This window comes from Ipomoea triloba, chromosome 2 (assembly GCF_003576645.1).
Source record: "Ipomoea triloba cultivar NCNSP0323 chromosome 2, ASM357664v1".
Taxonomy (NCBI): Eukaryota; Viridiplantae; Streptophyta; class Magnoliopsida; order Solanales; family Convolvulaceae; genus Ipomoea; species Ipomoea triloba.
Genome location: NC_044917.1, coordinates 9313672 through 9334730, shown reverse-complemented (window position 1 = coordinate 9334730; position 21059 = coordinate 9313672). Strand labels below are relative to the sequence as shown.

Below are 21059 nucleotides of genomic sequence, written 5' to 3'. Positions count from 1 at the left end.
CTTAGAGGTGCCAAGATCAGGACCTGATTTTGCGCCCAAGTTTGGTCAATCATTTACTATAAAAATTAATTCAAGAGTAAAAATTTAGACTCAATTTAAGTACTATTTCATAATTCCTTGTGAAGTTGATTTAATGTCATATCATTTTATCACACATTAATTATATGTTGGTTTAGTGTTCAAATGCAAGTTTTCTCATAATCAATTTTTGTGTCACTTCATCTAATTTTCATATGTTAATTTGTTAAGGTTCACATGTGTCACCGACGGACCTATTCTAGAAATATATAAATTTGATAACAAAATTAGGTTGTTTTTAGCCCATTAATTAAGAGTAGGTCTCAAAAAGCTTATTTCTATCTTAATTTGAACATTTTTAAACATTTCAAGCCTTATCTCCAAAGACCTTGTGGTTTAGTGGCATTCGGTGTCCCGGTTAACACTTCCACATGGATGATGGGAGTGGATTCGAGCCCGAGCCTGAGCCTCAGTGGAGGAGTCAACTGTTAACTCTTCTATTAAGTTGAGAAAGTAACTATGAACAGATACTACATTGTTAGCACTTAAAAAAAAAATTATAGGAAATGAAAAGGTTAAGAGGGTTTTTCTCCCTATGTGGTTATTATTTTAAGGAATAATAATAATAATAAATTGTGTAGTTGTGTGGCATTTAGAAATTTTAATTTTTAAATTATGTAGTCACTATTGAAAATAACTTTCTCAAAATGGTTGAGAATGCAACTATATAAAGAGATATATATTGAGAGAAAAATAAATTGGTCTTTAGATAATTATTGCATGGACCATGGTCCACATAGCTGTGTGGACCAAAAATAAAAAGTACATTATTTTTATACTGAAGGTACATTATTTTTGTACTGTAGGTATATTATTTGACAGTATATATCAAATAATGTACCTTCAGTACAAAAATAATGTATCCTAAAATAATGTATCTACAGTATAAAAATAATGTACCTTCAATACAAAAATAATGTACTTTTTATTTTTGGTCCACACAACTGTGTGGAACATGGTTCATGCAATAATGATTGTCTATTTGCTATATTAGCTCTCTATACTTTCATTTTCTTTTCCGTGCTAATTGTGTGAGTTGAGTTCCAAATCCTAGTTCGGGAGTGCAAACACAAAGATAGTTGTGTAAAATCTTAGGGCCGGGGTTGCATTGATTAGTTAGTCCTCCACCGAGTGTCTACGTACAAGATTCTAATCCCACGTTACAACTTTCTTAATTTACTACTTAGTATTTTTAATACAATACCTATTGATATGGAATATATATTATCTTGGGTATATTGCCCTACGTATTTTTGTACGTGTATTCGGTATAGAATACGAGTCTAGATGCCTATATAAAGGGCCTCAGCCCTTCACTTGAGGGGACTTTTGGATTCTCCACTACTCTCTCTCTCTCTATAGATGTCACCTAGCTTGAAGCATTCAAGAACAAGCTAATTCTGGGATTTTTTCACTCCTTTGTTCATACAATTTCCATACACATCATATACATGCGAAATACATGAATGAATTTACATTATCACCTATGTCCTAAATTTTATACATACTCCGTAAATTGTATTTGGTAAGACAATACTATACTTACTTATCTCCTTTTTGTACTCGATTATTATTATTATTTAGTCTATTAAAAAATGTAACGCTATATTTTATTTGCTTCTCAGTAGGTGATCTGTGATTGTTGTAAATCAAACACTCTTAATTATAGAGTTCTTTGAGTATCTGGTTACTACTTGTTAAATATATCTAGGTTTAGTAGCTAAAGGTTTACTTGAAGCAGTCACGAGTAGTAGAAGGCTTAGATAATACAGAGGTAGGGCAGTACTCTGATACCCAATCCTTAATAAATTCAATTCATGAATATAAAGGCTTACAAAGAAGTGTGTTAATTGACATATGCACTCATCCCAAGCTTCCACCTGCTAGGTAATGAACACTTATATTATCGCATTTATTGCGACGGAGCTTCATACATGACTCAAAACTACTTCCCGTACACAGCTCAAATAATTCTTGCATACTATTTAATTCTATCTTTTTTTCTTTTTTTGAAGGAATAATATCCATTTTTCTTGCCAAAAACTAAAAAAAATAGAAAATCTCTAGATGGAGTAAACTATTGGAGCTGAGTTGATAATTATTATAGTCATTATTTCATATGCCGCTCTCACACGGGATTGACTTGTAACTCTGTGTTACTAAGTTAATGGTGCGATCAACTAACTTAATTAAGATTGTCCCCAATTGTAAGTATTTACAAAGGCAAAAATTTGTGTGAGACTCGTCGGATCTTTGATTAATGAGACCAAAGATTTGACCCATCAATCAAAGATCAGACCCATTAATTAAAGATATATATAACTCGTCTTACGGATTGGGACTCGTGAGACGATCTCACATAAGTGTTGCTTTTGGTAGCTTGAATTATATTATATTATATTTTGAAAGTGATTTGGAATTGTAGAATGTAGAAAAAATAGTGATGAATTAATATCACTTCTTTTTTTTTTGGTGAAATTAATATCACATCTTAGTTAGTCAATAGAGTGGCTTATTTAGTCTTTCTTCTATAGATGGTGTTATTTTGTATTGAAACTTAAATAGAACTAATATTATAGAAATGACAAAATTATATTTTCAGTATGATTTTCTTCACTCTCTCTCTTTTTTCTTTTTTTTTTTTGAGAAAAAGTATGATTTTCTACTTTATTGTGATTTAGTATGATTTTTTTTCTTTACTGCTTATAATTTGAATGAGATATTGTCATTTTAACTATTCATCCCTTATTTTTTAGTTCAATACTCTCTTAATTGATTCAGGAACCGTCATTATGTTCTCCATTTTCATAATTAATTGCGAAAATACAACTTTTATATTGTACAACCTCACATATATACAACAAATGAGCAACTTACATACCTAAATGTACTCGATTGCAAAAATTGTGAATACAATGACATGCATTCCTTAAAACAATTAAGAGAGGATTGACCAAACTACCCAAAAATAAGGGATAAATACCTAAAATGAAAATTTCTCATTCAAGCTATATAAGCAAAATAAGGAATAAAACTGGACAACAATATAATTTTGTCATTTCTATATTAATGTTTTTATGTTTCCATTCAAAATAACATCCATAAAAAGGATTATAAATAAGTCACTTGTGTGACTAATTTAGTGGTAATATTTCAACTCCATATTAATTAGAAATAAGAATTACACTTACCCTATAACTCAATGACAAAAGTGCAATTTTTCCTATATTTTATTTTCATCATCTTCTTCTTCTTCTTTTTTTTTTTTTAAGAAAGAAATGCATTTAGCTAGAATGTTAAAAAAAAAAAAACCATTAGTTGTATACTAAATATATATCAAATTTTATTGTCAAAAAAAATATATCAATTTTTAATTATTAATTTATTATAGTTATATAATTATGTTATGATTATGATTAATTAATGTGATACAATTATTAATTACAATAATTATTCAAGTTGCACTTGAAAGTCCTAAAGCTATTGTGATCCAATTTGTAAATGAAAATAACAAAAAATTGTGTGAGACCATCTTATATGAGACGGCTTTTAAATATATAATTTTTTTAAACATAAATCTAATACTTTTGTATGAGTCAATGAATATTACAATTTAACTAAAAGTATTACATATATATTTTTTGAAAAAAATTAGTGAAAATATAATATTTGTTGAATCATAATAATATGTTACATTTTTGTTAAAAGTATTAAATATTTGAAATTTATTGCATGCGAAGCGGTCTCATACAAGATGAACCGAAATAAATAATTAATTTGTATATATTTTGTACTCCGTATTATTTATAGCTATTACTTTTTAATATTATACTTGAAAAAAAATTGTTTTAAACAACATATATTTAATTAGTTTAAAAAATTAGGTAAAACAATCGTTATGTGGCCAGGCTTGAAGCATGTGTTACATTGCAATGTGGATCATTAATACACATTTGTTACTTTTAGTATATTGTAAGTTTATTTTTAAGTAAAAATGAATTTGTATCAACATAGAAAGAACATTGCAATATAATAAAAACGAATATGTATAGAGTAGTCTTAAATCTCCATGCCAGCTGTCACACCCAATAAAGGTACCTACAATTCAGCGATCACACCCAATAAAGGTACCTACAATTCAGCGAGGTAATTAGTCATTGTGTCCGACAGTAGAAACTTTGGAGTACACCCAAACAAGTGAATATGTATATTAGTGGTTTACCTACCTTACAATACGAGTCATGATCAACGATATAAGAATTGATATTTGTGATAGTCTTTCAAAAAAATGAATAGAGTATTAATTAAATGTGGGTTAAAAACATGATTAGCTAGGAATGTGGGTTAATGAATAGTCTAATTTCCTTTCCCACAAAAAGTAAAGCATAATTAGCTATTAACAAAGCGAAAGTGTCGGTGTCTAAAAGAAAGAGTTTGCCAAAACCGAGTGCAAAAAATATTCTAAAGTTATTATTATTATTATTATTATTATTATTATTGATGGAATAATATAATATACCTTACTATTATTATTATTATTATTATTATTATTTATAATAATAATAGTATTGGTCAAAGCAAGAAGGAGTCCAACCAAGAAAATAGGGAAGTGTACGGGAAGTTATAACGGTGCAGAAAGGCATTAGTTAAAGGCTAGGAAGATCAAATAAAGGGCCAGACTCATTCTCTTCTACAAATATTAATCATTCTCTCCTCACCTTTTCCTTCTTCAATGGTCATGGCTGCCTATGTAAATATAGTGGATTTCGGCTTGGCTTAGCCTAAAAAGGCTCGTGGTTTTCACCGTTTTGGTTTCCACGTTAAATATCATTGTGTTATTGTTATTGATTCCCTGCAATCACCTCATTAATATTATTCTTTTATTTATTGGATTTATTAATCCGGACACCCCGGATTAATTAAATCCATCAATGGTGCTCTCGTTGAGAGCTGATTAAACACTCAAGTTTAATTTTCTCTCCCTCTCATATTTCTCACAATAACGAAATATATTATTCATCTTTTCCATCTTTATATTAGCTTTTTCTTGTGTACGTAACCAAGCTTCATTTCAATGACACCATCCAATACATTGTCTCCAATATCCATGTAAATAATACTCTATTGACACAAATCTGATCTCAACCATTCAATCCAATTTCTATTTTCCATCTAATCTGATCTCAACCATTCAATCCAATTTCTATTTTCCATCTAATTAATACATCATCTGACATATCCATGCAAATAAGTAAAATACAATCCCGTCCATCTGACATATCCATGCAAATAAGTAAAATACAATCCCGTCTGTACGTGCTTCTTCGCCAATTCATCTTTCCGCTCCTTACCTCTCAGCGCCAAATATAATCCAGCGACCCTTCATCAGCAACATAAAGATCTTCCAGTTCGGTTTCAGTTTTCCAGTTTTAGTTCCGAAGCTGTGCGGCGGTGCACTTGTCTACCATTGTGCTGGTGTTCCAGCTCCGGCGTATTGGCTGCGTTTGGGTTCGACAAAGAGGCGATGTTCGGTGTTTGGCGCCCTATAGAGTAGATGCTCGCATCTTGGTGGTCGATTGCTGTCTCTGCTGCGCTGATGTTTCTGCCAGTTTCGTGTGGTTGGCTGTGCAGGGGAGTGTCACCGGCCGGCCATGCATCATGCATGAGCAAGTTGGATGTGAGTGGTTTGCTTTTCCGGCGAGGAGAAGATGGAAGTTCGCCGGCTGTAGAGGGCCTGCTCTGTTTGGCCTATTATCTTCTCATCCATATATTATGAAAAGATAAGTATTATTATTATGTCATTTAATTTTCCAACTGTTTAATGTGGCCAACTTTTTGTTTATTCAAATAACGATATAATGTGGCAAGCTACATGCTGCCACTTACATAATTAATATGGTATGGTAAGTCCCGTGCTACCAACTATATCGCAAGGCAAGCCCAGTGCTGCCATCTAAATTACATGGTAAGCTCCACGCTACCTCCTACAACAATGGTCACAATAAATAAATATGTAGTTGGTCACACTAGTTTTTGAACCTATCTTCAAGTTTAGTTTTATATTTAAGTTAATATTAGTGGCGTCAACCACTAATCATGTGTTATTCAACATGCAGGAAATAATTATCATGAACGCTTAAATTAGGTGTTCCGTGCACTTGACTGTCATTATGATCTTCAATGCTCCGAGCGGGGAAGGTCATAACTTTAGTGCCCCGTCACACTCCGAGTGTTGTTATATGTGGTTTAATTTGTTTCAACGTGTGCTAGCTTTCTACTTTCTTATGCTGACAAATACTCACCACTAAGAAAGTGGACTCTTGATGGAATAATATAATATACTTTACTATTATTATTATTAATATTATTATTTATAATAATAATAGTATTGGTCAAAGCAAGAAGGAGTCCAACCAAGAAAATAGGGAAGTGTACGGGAAGTTATAACGGTGCAAAAGGCATTAGTTAAAGGCTCAGGAAAAGATCAAGTAAAGGGCCAAACTCATTCTCTTCTACAAATATTAATCATTCTCTCCTCACCTTTTCGTTCTTCAATGGCCATGGCTGCCTATGTACATGTACCTGCAACAAATATAGTGGATTTCGGCTTGGCTTAGCCCAAAAAGACTCGTGGTTTTCACCGTTTTGGTTTCCACGTTAAATATCATTGTGCTATTGTTATTGATTTCCTGCAATCACCACATTAATATTATTCTTTTATTTATTGGATTTATTAATCCGGACACCCCGAGTGAATTAAATCCATCAATTATTATTATTATTATTATTAGATAAAATGTTGGTGAGCTTTATGGAATAATGATGGTGTCACGGCTTGTTTAGACATTAGCGAAAACTGCATTGATCAAGGCTGGACTGATTGGGATCCAATGATAATTATATACTTTTACTATAATATAATTAAATAAATTATATATATTTCCTTAAAGATTATCCAATTATTGTACGATTCTTCCTGGATCTCAACTGTCAAGAACAACAATAATTAGCATTGACTCAATTACCATTTTTTTTTCTTTCTGGAATTAGGGATTAGAACACGAGATTAATTGGCATTTTGTTTTGTTTTTTTAGTACTACTGTACTAAAGCACAAAGAGTCAGCATCGCCTCCACTGAGGCTCGAACCTGCCCCCTCCAACATGGAGTGCAACCAAATGCCACTACCGGATGTCACTAGACCACAAGGTCATTGGCAATTGGCATTTTGTTATTTAGCTTTTCATTGGAAGTGAGAAAAGGGAATTATAGTTTTTTTTAGTAAGGATAAAATTCACAGTCATTATCGGAAGACATACGCTGAATAAATTCTGCTCAAATATAATATAGCTTATAAATTATTAGAGTTGTCAATGCGGGTTGGCGGGGCCTACCAAAGCTAGTCTTTGTGGCGGGACGGCTAAAAAGCCTGCCAATTCAAAATGTGGATCTAGGAATGCCTAGCCCGCCCCGCCCCTAGGCTCGTTGGGATGGGCGGGGCCCGTCAATTTTTTTTAAATATAATTATGTTACTTGTAAATTGTTATCTACTTATACAGATATACACTAACAAATTAGCAATAATATATGTACTAAATTACTAATTCAACTTTGCATTTATAAATTATAATCTATACACTGTAATATATAATATATGACAGGGGTAAAATAATAGTAAATTAATAATAATACTCCATAATATTTTACTTCCCTGTTGATGATAACATATGATGGGAATGCTAAGATTAAAATTAGTATTGTTCTGATACTCGAATATCAAAATTGGTTGATTGTAGAGTTATGTATTAAAAGAGACAAAATCACATATATAATATAGTTTGATTTACAAGGAAACACGTAAGTGTTACTCAAAAGTGTGCTAGCTAAGGTGAAACTCGTTTTGTGACCTTAGCCAACAAAGGATCACAAAAAAGTTAAACCAACTTAGGTTGTCTATAGTTGACGGCTCAAATCGAGAAAATCAATAAGCAGCTTCCACAAAGAATCAAACTTGAAATATTGTGATTATCTCCAACCAAATTGATTAGGATTACCCAAAATCACATAATATAATTTCGTCATTAAAAGTTGATAATAAATGAGAACAAACTAAAATAGACACAACTTGTCAAAGACCTTGTGGTCTAGTGGCACCTGGTTGCACCCCACATGGGAGGGGGTGGGTTCTCGGCTCAGTGGAGGCGATATTGGCTCTATGTGCTTCATTTGGTTGAGAAAGTAATTATAAACAGATACTACATAGTAATGGAGTCAATAGTACTCAAAAAAATGATTGAATTTATCTAAACAATCAATTAATTGAACAAGAACTATAGATAATTATTGGCTGTGTTATACTTTAATTTCCTGGCTCATCTGCATAATAAGCGATCATTAAAGTAATGAAAAATATTAAGGCGACATTAATTTGCAATATATATAGTGGGGTTAAATTATATATATATATATATATATATAAATATATTAGATATAAAATGTACTCGTAATATATAATAATTAAATATTAAATATAAATATTATAATATATATATAAATAGGCTAGGCCTGCGGGCTTGTAGGCTAGGCTTTTAAATATAGGCCTAAGCCTATTTAACTAAATAGGCTTCTAATTAAGCTTAGGCCTGGCCTTTTTATTAAATAGGTTAGGCCCTAAGTAGGCCAGGCCGTAGGCCCCTATGAAGGGGCCTGGCCTATTCCCATCCCTAATGCAATGTAATAAAGTGAATATTATGAAATAATTTTAGTAAAAGAAAAAGGGTAATATTCTTCCTTGCACAATACTTAATCCTTTGGTGTATTAATGAAAACACGTAAATTATAGTTTTCGTTTACCTTTCCCATTAATATACAATTTTACTAAAAAAAATGATAGTTGCCTAGGAAGATAGAATTCCATTTTCATTAAAAGGTAACAAGTGAAGCTCAATTCTTACTAGAGTTAATGACAACACACCTATCATTTCTTCAAGTAAAATTATGTCTTATTCTCTATACTCTATTAGTATAGTATGGTAAATGCATAATTGAAGAGTAAAATTTATGTATAATAATTATTTTTAGTTGTAGTGTACATATATTCTATTTTTTGAATCAAATCAATAGATATTATAATTTTTATAAAAAAAATAAAAATATTGGAGCTGCAATCGTAATGGTAATTTATTCCGTTCACAAGGATAGTTTGGTAATGTAGCGGAGTGAGGTGGGAGGCATAAAATGACAGCTGTGGGATTTGAACCCACGCCCTTTCGGACCAGAGCCTAAATCTGGCGCCTTAGACCACTCGGCCAAACTGTCTTGATGGTATAAATAATATGTACTATGATATAACCCCTTTAAAATTTCTTTCTGTTTCACGTTTGACATAAATATAAGGAATGGTTTACTGTGTTGGCCTAAGACTAAGGAATTAGAATAGTTATATCATGGATCAGGTGCACACACAAAACATCTTGATCCATGATATAATTTGCCAAATTCATTTAGCTTGTATTTTTGTCCAAACATTTTATTCTAACTCATAAAATACATTATCTTGGTCCAAATAATATTCATTATTCTAACACGTGCATGCATAAAAAAATTTTAAACATCAAATCAATATCATTTTAGACCATAATTCACACAACTGTGTGAACCACAGTCCACACAATAATTTGTCATAAACTAGTCTTCGGTCTATTTAGTTGGGTTTCAAAAGAAAGAAGAATTTATCTTATTGGGCCTTCATATGATCATAATTGAAGTTCAAGTTCGTGCTCTTTGCCGTCTTTGGGCACTAGTGTTAAATTTGAACCAGATACATTATATGGTAATTATATACATATAAATTATTAATATAGGTATAAAATATGTTATTGAAGATACAAAAAATGTTAATTAACATGTTATGTGTCTGCAGTTAATAATTTATGTGTCTGTAATTATTATTTGTTAACAAGTACATAAATGGTTAACTATAGGTATAGGATGTGCCAACTATAAGTATATAATCTAAAGAATATTTTTAGACCAAGTTCAAAATAAAAAGTTGATCCTGATCCATGATATAATTTGCCAAATCCATTTAGCTTGTATTTTTGTCCAAACATTTTATGGGCAACGTAACTATGCTATTTCGTAACTTTTAGAAACTGTGCATTAGTTGTAAGGCTTTTCAAAACTTTGTCGGCAAAGCTGTAGGAATATTTTTCACCTACAATCTAAGGCTGTCCTCAACCCTATTAATGTATCTCTTTCTAATCTGTGGTAAGAGAGGAGATTTTTTTATTATTATTTAATGCCAAGTGTATTACAAGAGAAGAGATAAATTGATAAATTAGTAAGAGTAAAGAGAATGAGCTAAAAGTTGTAAAAACTGTTGTCCTCAACCCTGTAATTGATTTGTTTTTTATTTTTGTTATTTTTTAATAGTATTATATTATTAAATTTATAATATAATAGAAAAGTAGGACCTATTTTTAAAGTGGTAGATATTTGCAGGGATATAAAACAAATAGTAGAGAATTTGTAAATTTGATAATGTGGAAGTGAGATCCATTTTAGAAACTGAGAGAAAATTGTTGGGGGTAAGGATAGCCTAACATCACTACTAAAAAGCGCATGTATAGTGACAAATTTAGCAGCATAACTATTCTGTTGTTAAACTAGCGACGACATAGCGATGAATTTTAATTTGTGCGCTAAATAGATATTTAGCGACGGATTAACAAGGGATTTGCGATGAATATTACAACAAAATATTTCCTTTGTTAAATACTTAGCTAATTTTAGCAGCAAATTTTAACGCAAAAATGTAGAGACGGATTTGCGATGAATTTTTGCGAGCTGATTCCACAAATTGTAATAATTTTAATTGTTACAGTTTAACAACGAATTTGTGAATAGGTCGCTAAACATAGCACTGAATTTGTGAATCTACCGCTAAATATAGTGATGAATTCAATAATCCCTTGAAGTAGTCTAGCGACGAATTCAGTAATCCCGTGAAACAGTCTAGCGACGGAATATTTCGTTGCTATTCTCTTGCAAGTTTCATCTTTCCAATTATCACGGGGAGGTTAATAGCGACATTTTTTTTTAATTTAGCAACGGACTTGGATTCGACGCTATTTCCGTTTTTTAGTGGATTTTCTTTATTCTTGGAATACTCTCTTATTTTCAAAATTGAGTTTTAGTTTCACATCATTAAATTTACAATTCTCTCACTATTTTCTCTACATCTCTACAAATTCCTACAATTTCAACTCACTATCGAAAATGTGTCTTACTTTTATATCACATTAAAAGTTATTATCTTTTATCAATAAATATTATTTTATTTTAATAAATATTATTTTATATCAATATATAAATTAAATAAATATTAAAAATAACTAAAATGAAATGTAAAAATATGTTAAATTATGTTTTTAAAATAAACAAAAATTATCCATATTGCTTTTATAATCGAATAAAAATTAGATTATGTAAAAAGCTTAAATAAAATAATTCATGTTGCGTAACAAATCGAATAGTAGAACACCCATCTTCAAAGAAAAAAACACATCAGCTTGCAACTTGTAAGGATGTACATTTTAGGGATGGAGAGCATCCATATTAGTAGTTTTTTCTTGATCTTTTGGATGACATGGAAGTGACAGATGATGATCTGGAGAAAAGTAGAGGTATTAGTTTTTTGTGGGACTCAGGAGGAGAGAAATTTATTTTAAGCTCTGAAGGCTTGCGCGTGGAGTGCACACTGCGCGCAACATGCACGCGCCCCTGAGCGCGTAAATCTCTCTCTCTTTTTTATTTTATTTTATTTTTTATTTTATCTTTTCCTCCTCTCTTATTTGACTTCTAAAAGATTGTGCAAAAATCAAATTGATGTAAATGCTATAAAGTCTTTCTGCACGGATATACACACAACAAGTGGCAATTGTGTTTACTTTGATGAAGTTGTACTTATCCGTACATTTCTCTCTAATTTTAAAGTTGACTCTATTGTTATATGATACGGAGTAGCATTTATAATTCAACATCATTATTTTACATGTTTAAAATGTCTAACTTATTTTTAAAATATAATATACGGAATACTCTATAATAATATTAGACAAATTCTCTTGTGAAACTATTTCACGGATCTCAATTCATGATATGAGTCGGGTTGGAAAAATGTAAGTTTTATGGTATGTGAATTTTGTACTAATCCTACAAACTGCCTATTATACAGTTTTGACAAAAATATTAATGGTGTCTATAATTTGTTGCTAAGTATCTTGTGATTTAATGATATTACTACAATAAATTCATTTTATCATATGGAAGGTCACAAGTTTAAGTAATCCAATTCAAGAATTGACATATTATATGGAGTAGTTTGAAGTATAACAAATGATTTTTTTATTGAAATGGATGAAATCCTTAATTCACACACACTGAGCGTATAGACACTATAGTATGAAAAAATAAGAAATAAGTAACAAAATTATATTGTAACAGAATCAATAGTATTAAAAAGAAAAAGTAGCAAGACCATATATAGAAATTGCCTTAATTTCCAAATATTCAACAAACGGAAAGTGCACTCATTAACAACAATGAAACATCAAAGGTGAAACCTAAAACCAGAATGGGAAAATATGAGACACTTGCCATTGCGGATGATATTTTAGGTTGCCTAACAAAAAAATGCAGAAATAATAATAATTATAAAAATTATAACAATAATAAGCTAAGCACAATTTTGAGAGGGTTCCTGCCCCCTCAGAGATGCAGATCAATCATCAGCAGCCAATACATTTAGGTAAGCATCGCGGCAGAACTCCATCCTTAGAGGGTTCATGCGATGAAAAGAAGTCTGGATCGCGCTTGAGCGACTCTGCATAACTTTCAAGAATTGTTACGATTGTTTCAAAGTGTGGCCGTTTTTGAGGATTGCTTGCCCAGCAGCGATTAACGAGTTTCTGGAACGCCTTGGGACATTCAGAAGGTAGCGGTGGTCTTGCATTCTGAAAAGAAAAAGCATACACAAATCTCAGATGCTGCAATAAATTAACTGATAAATGCCCACAATTAGGAGGAAAGATAAGAAGAGAAGTTCTCTAGGAAGTCTAGTGGTGGATAGTTTGGTAAACACATGCAAATATCGAATCCAGTAATGACGATATAATCTCTCAAAAGTTATGAAGCTGAATTGTAAAGGCAACCTATAGATCACTTGGTTAATCGTAATGCATTTTTCCCCTGGTTAATGCAACTCTGCTAGATATTCTAGAACTCACGAGAATGGTAAAATGAATAATACCTTTTGGCAGACAGCAAATGCTGCCTGTTCGGGCGTCATGTTGTCAAATGGTGTTAATGCAGTTAATAGCTCCCAGAGAACGATGCCGAAACTGTAAACATCAACTTTTTTCGTGTGGTGTTTTTCCTTGATCATTTCTGGTGCCATCCAACGGTAAGTGCCGGTGAACCCCTTTGCACTACCACACTGGGATTCTAAGCACGATATCCCAAAATCAGCCACTTTTACACACATATCTTCATCAAGCAGTAGATTTTCCGATTTGAGATCTCTGTGAAGTATCCCTTGAGCATGGAGATACTGCATTCCACGTGCAATGTCAAGGGCCAATTTCAGCACTAGGTTGAGAGGGACCGAGTATGGCTCCTGCTGATGGAGGTACTTTCTCAGGGAGCCTCCAGGTAGATACTCAGTGATTATGCAAAATACGGGGGGTTTCTTACATGCCGCAATAAACTGCACACAAGAAGAAGAAATCTAGAAAGTGAAAGAAGTCGGAAAACACCACGACGACACAAGTTTAACAATGTATTTAGAAATCCTGAAAAGATAATTGCTGCAAGGATCATGCCAGATGCTATAACTATCGACATTCATTTATGAATCCAATGGGATGAGCGTAAGTTACTCCAGATAGGAACATGTACTGTTCAATGTTCATTATTACGCTCTGTATGACACAAAATGACAGTTTATTACCCCATAGCCCATACCTTAAACTCTTCAAGCAAATAAATGAGTACTAAACTCCTTGCATGTAACTATGCTGAATAAGAATATATGTGCATTGCAGACACCTACCACTAAACCAAAATTTTTCGCAGCTAAAGTTTGATCCTTCGTAGTGAACCCAAGAAATTCACGTTAGTTTATCTGTTTTGCAGTCCATTGAACTAGAATGCAGATTAACTGGATAGAGGACTATCAGCATAGTTTCTTTCAAGCTTTTTGGTAATTCACCAAAGAAAACTAAACTTTTGCTTTCATGAGTGGAAAGAAATCCATCCACATCAGATAGTAAACCAAATAACACAGATCTGAATCCACATAACCAAGAGAAAAAAGCCTGTACTTTTTATCACACAAAAGAATGACACTACACTCCAACTTTTCTTTAAGAGAAAAGATTCATTTCCTCATTAATGTACAGGCAATTCCTTCCTTCCCTTTTTCCCAATAGTAACAGCAATAAAGTAATCTGGAAAAATCCACTGGATTATATGAACAAGATTATCCCACAATTAAAGAGCCACTGGATTCTTCCTTGTTTTAATCACCATTATCTGTTAAATAATGCGGGTTGCCTGGAAAATTACTCAATTCACGATTTCCACCGTTGGATGATAAATTGATAACTTGATCTGGTGAACCGGGTCAAACGAAGTCCTTTTCAGTTTATTTGACAAGCTAACCTAGATTGAAAATTTGAAATAAACCAAAAAAAAAAAAAACAAAAAAAGCTGGAAATCCAAGCATAAACTAGATCATGCAAAATAACATTAACAACTGGGAAGAGATTTCTTACAGTGATGATATTGGGGTGTTTGAGGCGAAGCAACAACGCCACCTCAGAGGTGAACTGCTTCTCGAGAAACGCCGCTAAGTCCCCATCCTCCTCAGGCTGGCTAATGAGCTTAATCGCCACATCTCTCTGCTTATAAATCCCTCTGTAAATCCTACTATGGCGCCCCGACGCGAACTTATTCCCTATGTAGAGCTGCGACATGTCGGCGCTCCACTCCTCGCCGCCTTCCTCCTTTATCGCCGCGCCGGGGGAGACCAGATACTTGGACCACGACGCTGCTCGCTTGTACTCTCCCAGCGACAGCCGCCTCTCCAGCTTCCCATTGCTCGCCACAATTTGCTTAAACCAGTTCAAATTCTTCATACTATAAATCACATCAAATTACACTAAATTCCTAGAAAAAAAAAATAATAAATTCAAAAATTGCTTAAATTACAACCGTTTTTCTTCTCCGCTTTTTAACAGTCTAGCTACATTTTGGAATTTCCTCTTCGAATCCGTACTTTTACCGAGTTTTATGCATAGATACTTGAAAAATAGGTCTAGCTTTATCCAATGAAATGTGTCAGACCGAGAGCTTCCGCGCTTGAATTGCTCGCTGTATTATCAGTACTATATATCAATATTTGTCTTGGAGTGAAGAGAAGTGAGAAAAGCGCGAGGTTGAGGAGCTGAAAGCCTGAAACTACGTCGTTTAGGCAGCAGAGAGAGCTCGGATGGGATGTACTGGGCGAGAAACGGGGAGGAGGAGCTGCGCGTGGAGGAGGAGGAGAGGCGGAGGGAGGAGGATCTGGAGGCGGATGACGGAGGAGAAGCGGCGGCGGCGGGAGGAGGATCTCCAGTTGCGGATAGCGGAGGAGATGCGGCGGAGCACGCGGCGGAGGAGGGCGGTGGCGGTGGAGGTAACGGTGGCTCTCTAATTTTATTTATTTTATTCTGTGAGGAATAACATTACATACATTATACAGTGCTCTAACATTCATAACGTGCGAAGAACCACTTCAGAGGAGACATACCGGGGTATGATTGTGACATCTACCTTTTTGTGCCACTTTTGCCCTTTCACTCTTATTCAAATATCCGAAATGCCTTTATCCCATTTTAAATCATTTTCCAACGTTGTCATTCTTGTAATGACCAAAATACACTTCACCGTTAAGGAGAAGATCTTATCTCACTCAGATGATTACAACTCACCAAAAAGTGTGTACGGTTGAGCATATAACATATAAACATAAATCTCCAATTCAACTATCAGCTTAGACTTTTAGTTGGGATTGAGCACATGCTTTAATTTGGTATCATAGTCAAGAAATGGTCCACGTGTTACTTGGAGCCCATAAAAAAAATAATCGGCCTCCTGCACACGTGAGGGGACGTGTTGAGCATATATAACAATATAACATATAAACATAAATGTGCAATCCAACTATCAGTTTAGGCTTGTAAATGTACCACCTAGCAAGTATTCGTGCATGACGCACAGACACAACAATCGAAACACGATCAGTTAATCTTGACTCCCTAATTATACTTCCATAACCTCCAACTAGTTACCCATAAATCCTCATTACCACCCAATTATTATCCATTATTATCCATTTATTACCCATAAATCCCCCATTATTACTCATTTATCACTCATTCCCCTACAAGTAATTCTACATATACTCCCAATTCACACTCCCATTTTCTACTCCATACGAGTTGGCATGCTTTGATTGCTTAATTTTATAGGGGGTCATGATATTTATCTATTCCTTTCTTTCCATCCTCCAATCAAATTTGAACACAAATGGGAGTAAAAGTTGGGAGTATGATTTTGGAAGTGCATCTAGTATTTTTGTTCCCCTACTATAAAAAGTCCTTAAAACAAAGAAGGTAGACGGCTCCATCTCTTTGGAGAAAACAACAAAATAACATATACAAAAACTATTAACGAAATAGTGAATTTGTGACTTACCACCGCCAAAAAAGGCTTGTGATTTTCACATTTTTGTTTCCACGTTAAAATTACAGAGTCTCTCATTGTTCTTTCTATTCATTATTTATCTTTCATTGACTCAATCAGTTATGTTAGTCCGTCGAGTGACTACCCCGGGTCACAAAACCAACAACAAACTTAATGATTTTTTAAATACACACTCGCATTCTCAAGTAGTAGTTGTCAATATATACTTTCCAATAAATCAAATTTTGTCACATCTAACTTACATGTCACGTAATCATAAACTACTTATTGTATTTAAAAATGTCATTAATTTTACCAAGTATAATATTTATTCTTATATAGAAAAAAATTACAATTACAACAACCCTATGGATTTTATATTTTAATCCAAGGTTTCATTACCTAGTGCAAAAGAAATAAAACGTTACTTTAATCACAAGGAGAAAAGTGGAATTTGGAAGTAGTTTTATGAAGGACAAAATGGTGATTAGGGGAGGGAAGAGAGAGGACAGAAAGGTAAAATAGAGAGGGGTGAGAGGTGCAACAGAAACACAAGGCTCCGGTTTGATGCATAGCAGTATGTGGGTGTGGGTGTGGGGGTTGTATCGCGTTGTAGCTAGGATGGCTTGTGGTCCCCACCTCCCTTTTCTCTCTCTTCTCACTTCTCAGCGTCCGTGGTTGTGTCGGACATTGCCGTATACTTCTTCCGTATACGGTCCTCTCTCTCTCTCTCCCTCCCTCTCTTCTTTCTTACTTATTTTTATAATAATCAATTAATGATCTTAATAAAAATGTCTTCCCAAACTCAACAATTAATAATGGGCAGCTCATCTGGTCACAAAGATAAAATTTAGAAGCAAAGACATCAAGTTTCATCAGTTACAGTACAGAAAACTCATATTTGAGCTATTTGACTTACAATAATTTTTTGATCTATTTCTTCACTTTAGGCCTATATATATATATATATATATATATATATATATATTACATTTGGTCCCCAACATTAATTGTGTCACATTTGGTGCACAAGCATGTTTTTGTTGCATATTTGATTCTGCGGATAAAATCTCTAACAATCCCTCATTTAGAGTTGCTATACTCTCCAAGGACAATTTTTAGTAGGTAATAGTATTGTATATTTAAATTTAAATGGATGACTTTTTTTTCTTGTAACAACTCTGAAAGAGATAAAATTTACATTTTTCAATAAGTAGTCGCCAGAGTTTTGGTTCATAAGACCAAATGTGACAACAAAAATATACTTGTACACCAAATGTAACAAATCAATAATTGAAGGTAAAATGTAAATAATAAATTGGAGAGAAAAAATAAAAATAGCTTAGAGCATCACCAATAGGGAGATTTTGCTTGGTTTTTGCAGGTGGTAATTTGATATGGAGGAGAAAAGGTGAGGAGAGAGAGGAAATAAAAACTCTCTGCAAAGCATTGATTTTTATCAGACTTGTGAGACTCATCATAACAAACAGGAAGTGTTGCTCATTCGTGTGAGCAACACTAAGGTGCCCAGTTGGGTTGTTAAATTGATTTTTTTTGCTCTTCAAATTTTTTTCCTTTGTTTTTCTCTTCCCTCCCATCTTCTCTTCTCAGTCACACCTGTAAAATCTACTAAAAAACTACAACTAGTAGATGTAGTCTCACTCTCTCACTAATCAATCCCATCTTAAGAATCAGAAATTAGAATACTTTATTTTTAGTATTATTATATAAATTGCCAAAACACTTTTTTATTTATTTAATATTTTTTTGAAAACACTTTTTTACTTTTTAGTTGACTGAATCAGCACAAAGCTGAACGTATTTTTGACTCATACACAAAATTCTTATATCAACTCGGTGCTGTTTGACTAGCGGTCATCAGGGTGTCATGACTCATGAGGGGCTAATTCATGTGCAACTACTTGATATCGACAATGATATTCAATAGAAGGGAAAAAATAATTTTAATCCCAATTAATTTTACTTTATAACAATTGTCATTACAAAATTAATATTCGAACAACCACTTAAGAACAAGAAATGAAACTATCTTCTGTCTGTGTATAAAAATTACGGTAAATTATTTAGTGGATCCAGATCTATCTTTTAAGGTGGATCCGATCGTGAGTTCAAAATACACAATTTACATACTAAATGTTCACAATTGATATACTGAATATTCACAACTAAATGCTTCAGTATGTAAATTGTAAATATTTAGTATATAAATTGTGATGGGTCCACCTTGCGAGTCGATAGTATAACGGCAGCCACAAACATATATAGTAATATATAGGGGAGAAGAAAAGTAATATACAGGGGACCTGGCATTCAATATGACATTAATTTGAATTTAAAATCAGTTTATTACCTCCTTTTTTAGTAGTTAATTAAAAGAAACTTGTGATTATAAAATTAATTTCAAATAAATTGTAGTTAATAAACATAATTCCTAAAACAAATTGAAATTAATTCACTTATTTCAGTAAGACATTGCCAATCAGAAGAGATCTACATTCGAAAGAGTCTATACCAAAAGAGAGACATTGCCTCTTTTGTTATGCTTTTGCATTGATTTGCTGTCATCAAGATCATTTAAAAATCATATAAATGTGTCACCTAAATAGAAAAAATCATTTAAAAATTGTATGTAAATCGAAGTTGGAGTGTGTGATTTTTTACATGTTAATCAATATGTTCTTATATTTGAAAATTTTTGAAGACACGATTTTTTTTCCTAAGTTCATTTACTAAGTAAGAAAAATGAAGAACTTTCTCTCTCTCTCTTTTTTTTTTTTTTTCTTTTTTTTTTTTTGGTACATAGCATTAGTTTGCGCATGACTTACTGTGAGAATAGTAAGGATGTGACTTGAGTCAGACCTAAAAATTTTCACTCTTATTTGCCTCGGGTAACGTGATAAAATCTCTAGTTTTATACACCTGAAACCTTGAGTTGGAAAACACACATTATCTGCTCAAAGAAATCGGTAGATGAGGGATAAGAGAGAATGATATGATTTTTTTTTTTTTTTCTTTTTTTTTTTTTGGTACATAGCATTAGTTTGCGCATGACTTACTGTGAGAATAGTAAGGATGTGACTTGAGTCAGACCTAAAAATTTTCACTCTTATTTGCCTCGGGTAACGTGATAAAATCTCTAGTTTTATACACCTGAAACCTTGAGTTGGAAAACACACATTATCTGCTCAAAGAAATCGGTAGATGAGGGATAAGAGAGAATGATATGATTTTTTTTTTTTTTTCTTTTTTTTTTTTTGGTACATAGCATTAGTTTGCGCATGACTTACTGTGAGAATAGTAAGGATGTGACTTGAGTCAGACCTAAAAATTTTCACTCTTATTTGCCTCGGGTAACGTGATAAAATCTCTAGTTTTATACACCTGAAACCTTGAGTTGGAAAACACACATTATCTGCTCAAAGAAATCGGTAGATGAGGGATAAGAGAGAATGATATGATTTTTTTTTTTTTTTCTTTTTTTTTTTTTGGTACATAGCATTAGTTTGCGCATGACTTACTGTGAGAATAGTAAGGATGTGACTTGAGTCAGACCTAAAAATTTTCACTCTTATTTGCCTCGGGTAACGTGATAAAATCTCTAGTTTTATACACCTGAAACCTTGAGTTGGAAAACACACATTATCTGCTCAAAGAAATCGGTAGATGAGGGATAAGAGAGAATGATATGATTTTTTTTTTTTTTTCTTTTTTTTTTTTTGGTACATAGCATTAGTTTGCGCATGACTTACTGTGAGAATAGTAAGGATGTGACTTGAGTCAGACCTAAAAATTTTCACTCTTATTTGCCTCGGGTAACGTGATAAAATCTCTAGTTTTATACACCTGAAACCTTGAGTTGGAAAACACACATTATCTGCTCAAAGAAATCGGTAGATGAGGGATAAGAGAGAATGATATGATTTTTTTTTTTTTTTCTTTTTTTTTTTTTGGTACATAGCATTAGTTTGCGCATGACTTACTGTGAGAATAGTAAGGATGTGACTTGAGTCAGACCTAAAAATTTTCACTCTTATTTGCCTCGGGTAACGTGATAAAATCTCTAGTTTTATACACCTGAAACCTTGAGTTGGAAAACACACATTATCTGCTCAAAGAAATAGGTAGATGAGGGATAAGAGAGAATGATATGATTTTTTTTTTTTTTTTTAGTGT

The 21059-nt window shown here is 32.9% G+C and overlaps 1 protein-coding gene and 1 non-coding gene across 2 annotated transcripts; both read right to left on the bottom strand.

Moving 5' to 3' along the window:
- Positions 1-9315: 9315 nt before the first annotated feature.
- TRNAL-UAG lies at positions 9316-9395 on the bottom strand. Its single transcript has one exon. It is a non-coding gene; the product is annotated as a tRNA-Leu (tRNA).
- Positions 9396-12595: 3200 nt separating this feature from the next.
- LOC116004191 (serine/threonine/tyrosine-protein kinase HT1-like) lies at positions 12596-15883 on the bottom strand. Its single transcript, XM_031244144.1, has 3 exons — positions 14915-15883; positions 13390-13845; positions 12596-13093 (listed from the first exon to the last, which is right to left on the bottom strand). Exons 1-3 carry the CDS (start codon positions 15275-15277, stop codon positions 12869-12871), a joined length of 1044 nt encoding a protein of 347 aa, XP_031100004.1. The 5' UTR covers positions 15278-15883; the 3' UTR covers positions 12596-12868.
- Between the last annotated feature and the right edge of the window lie 5176 nt (positions 15884-21059).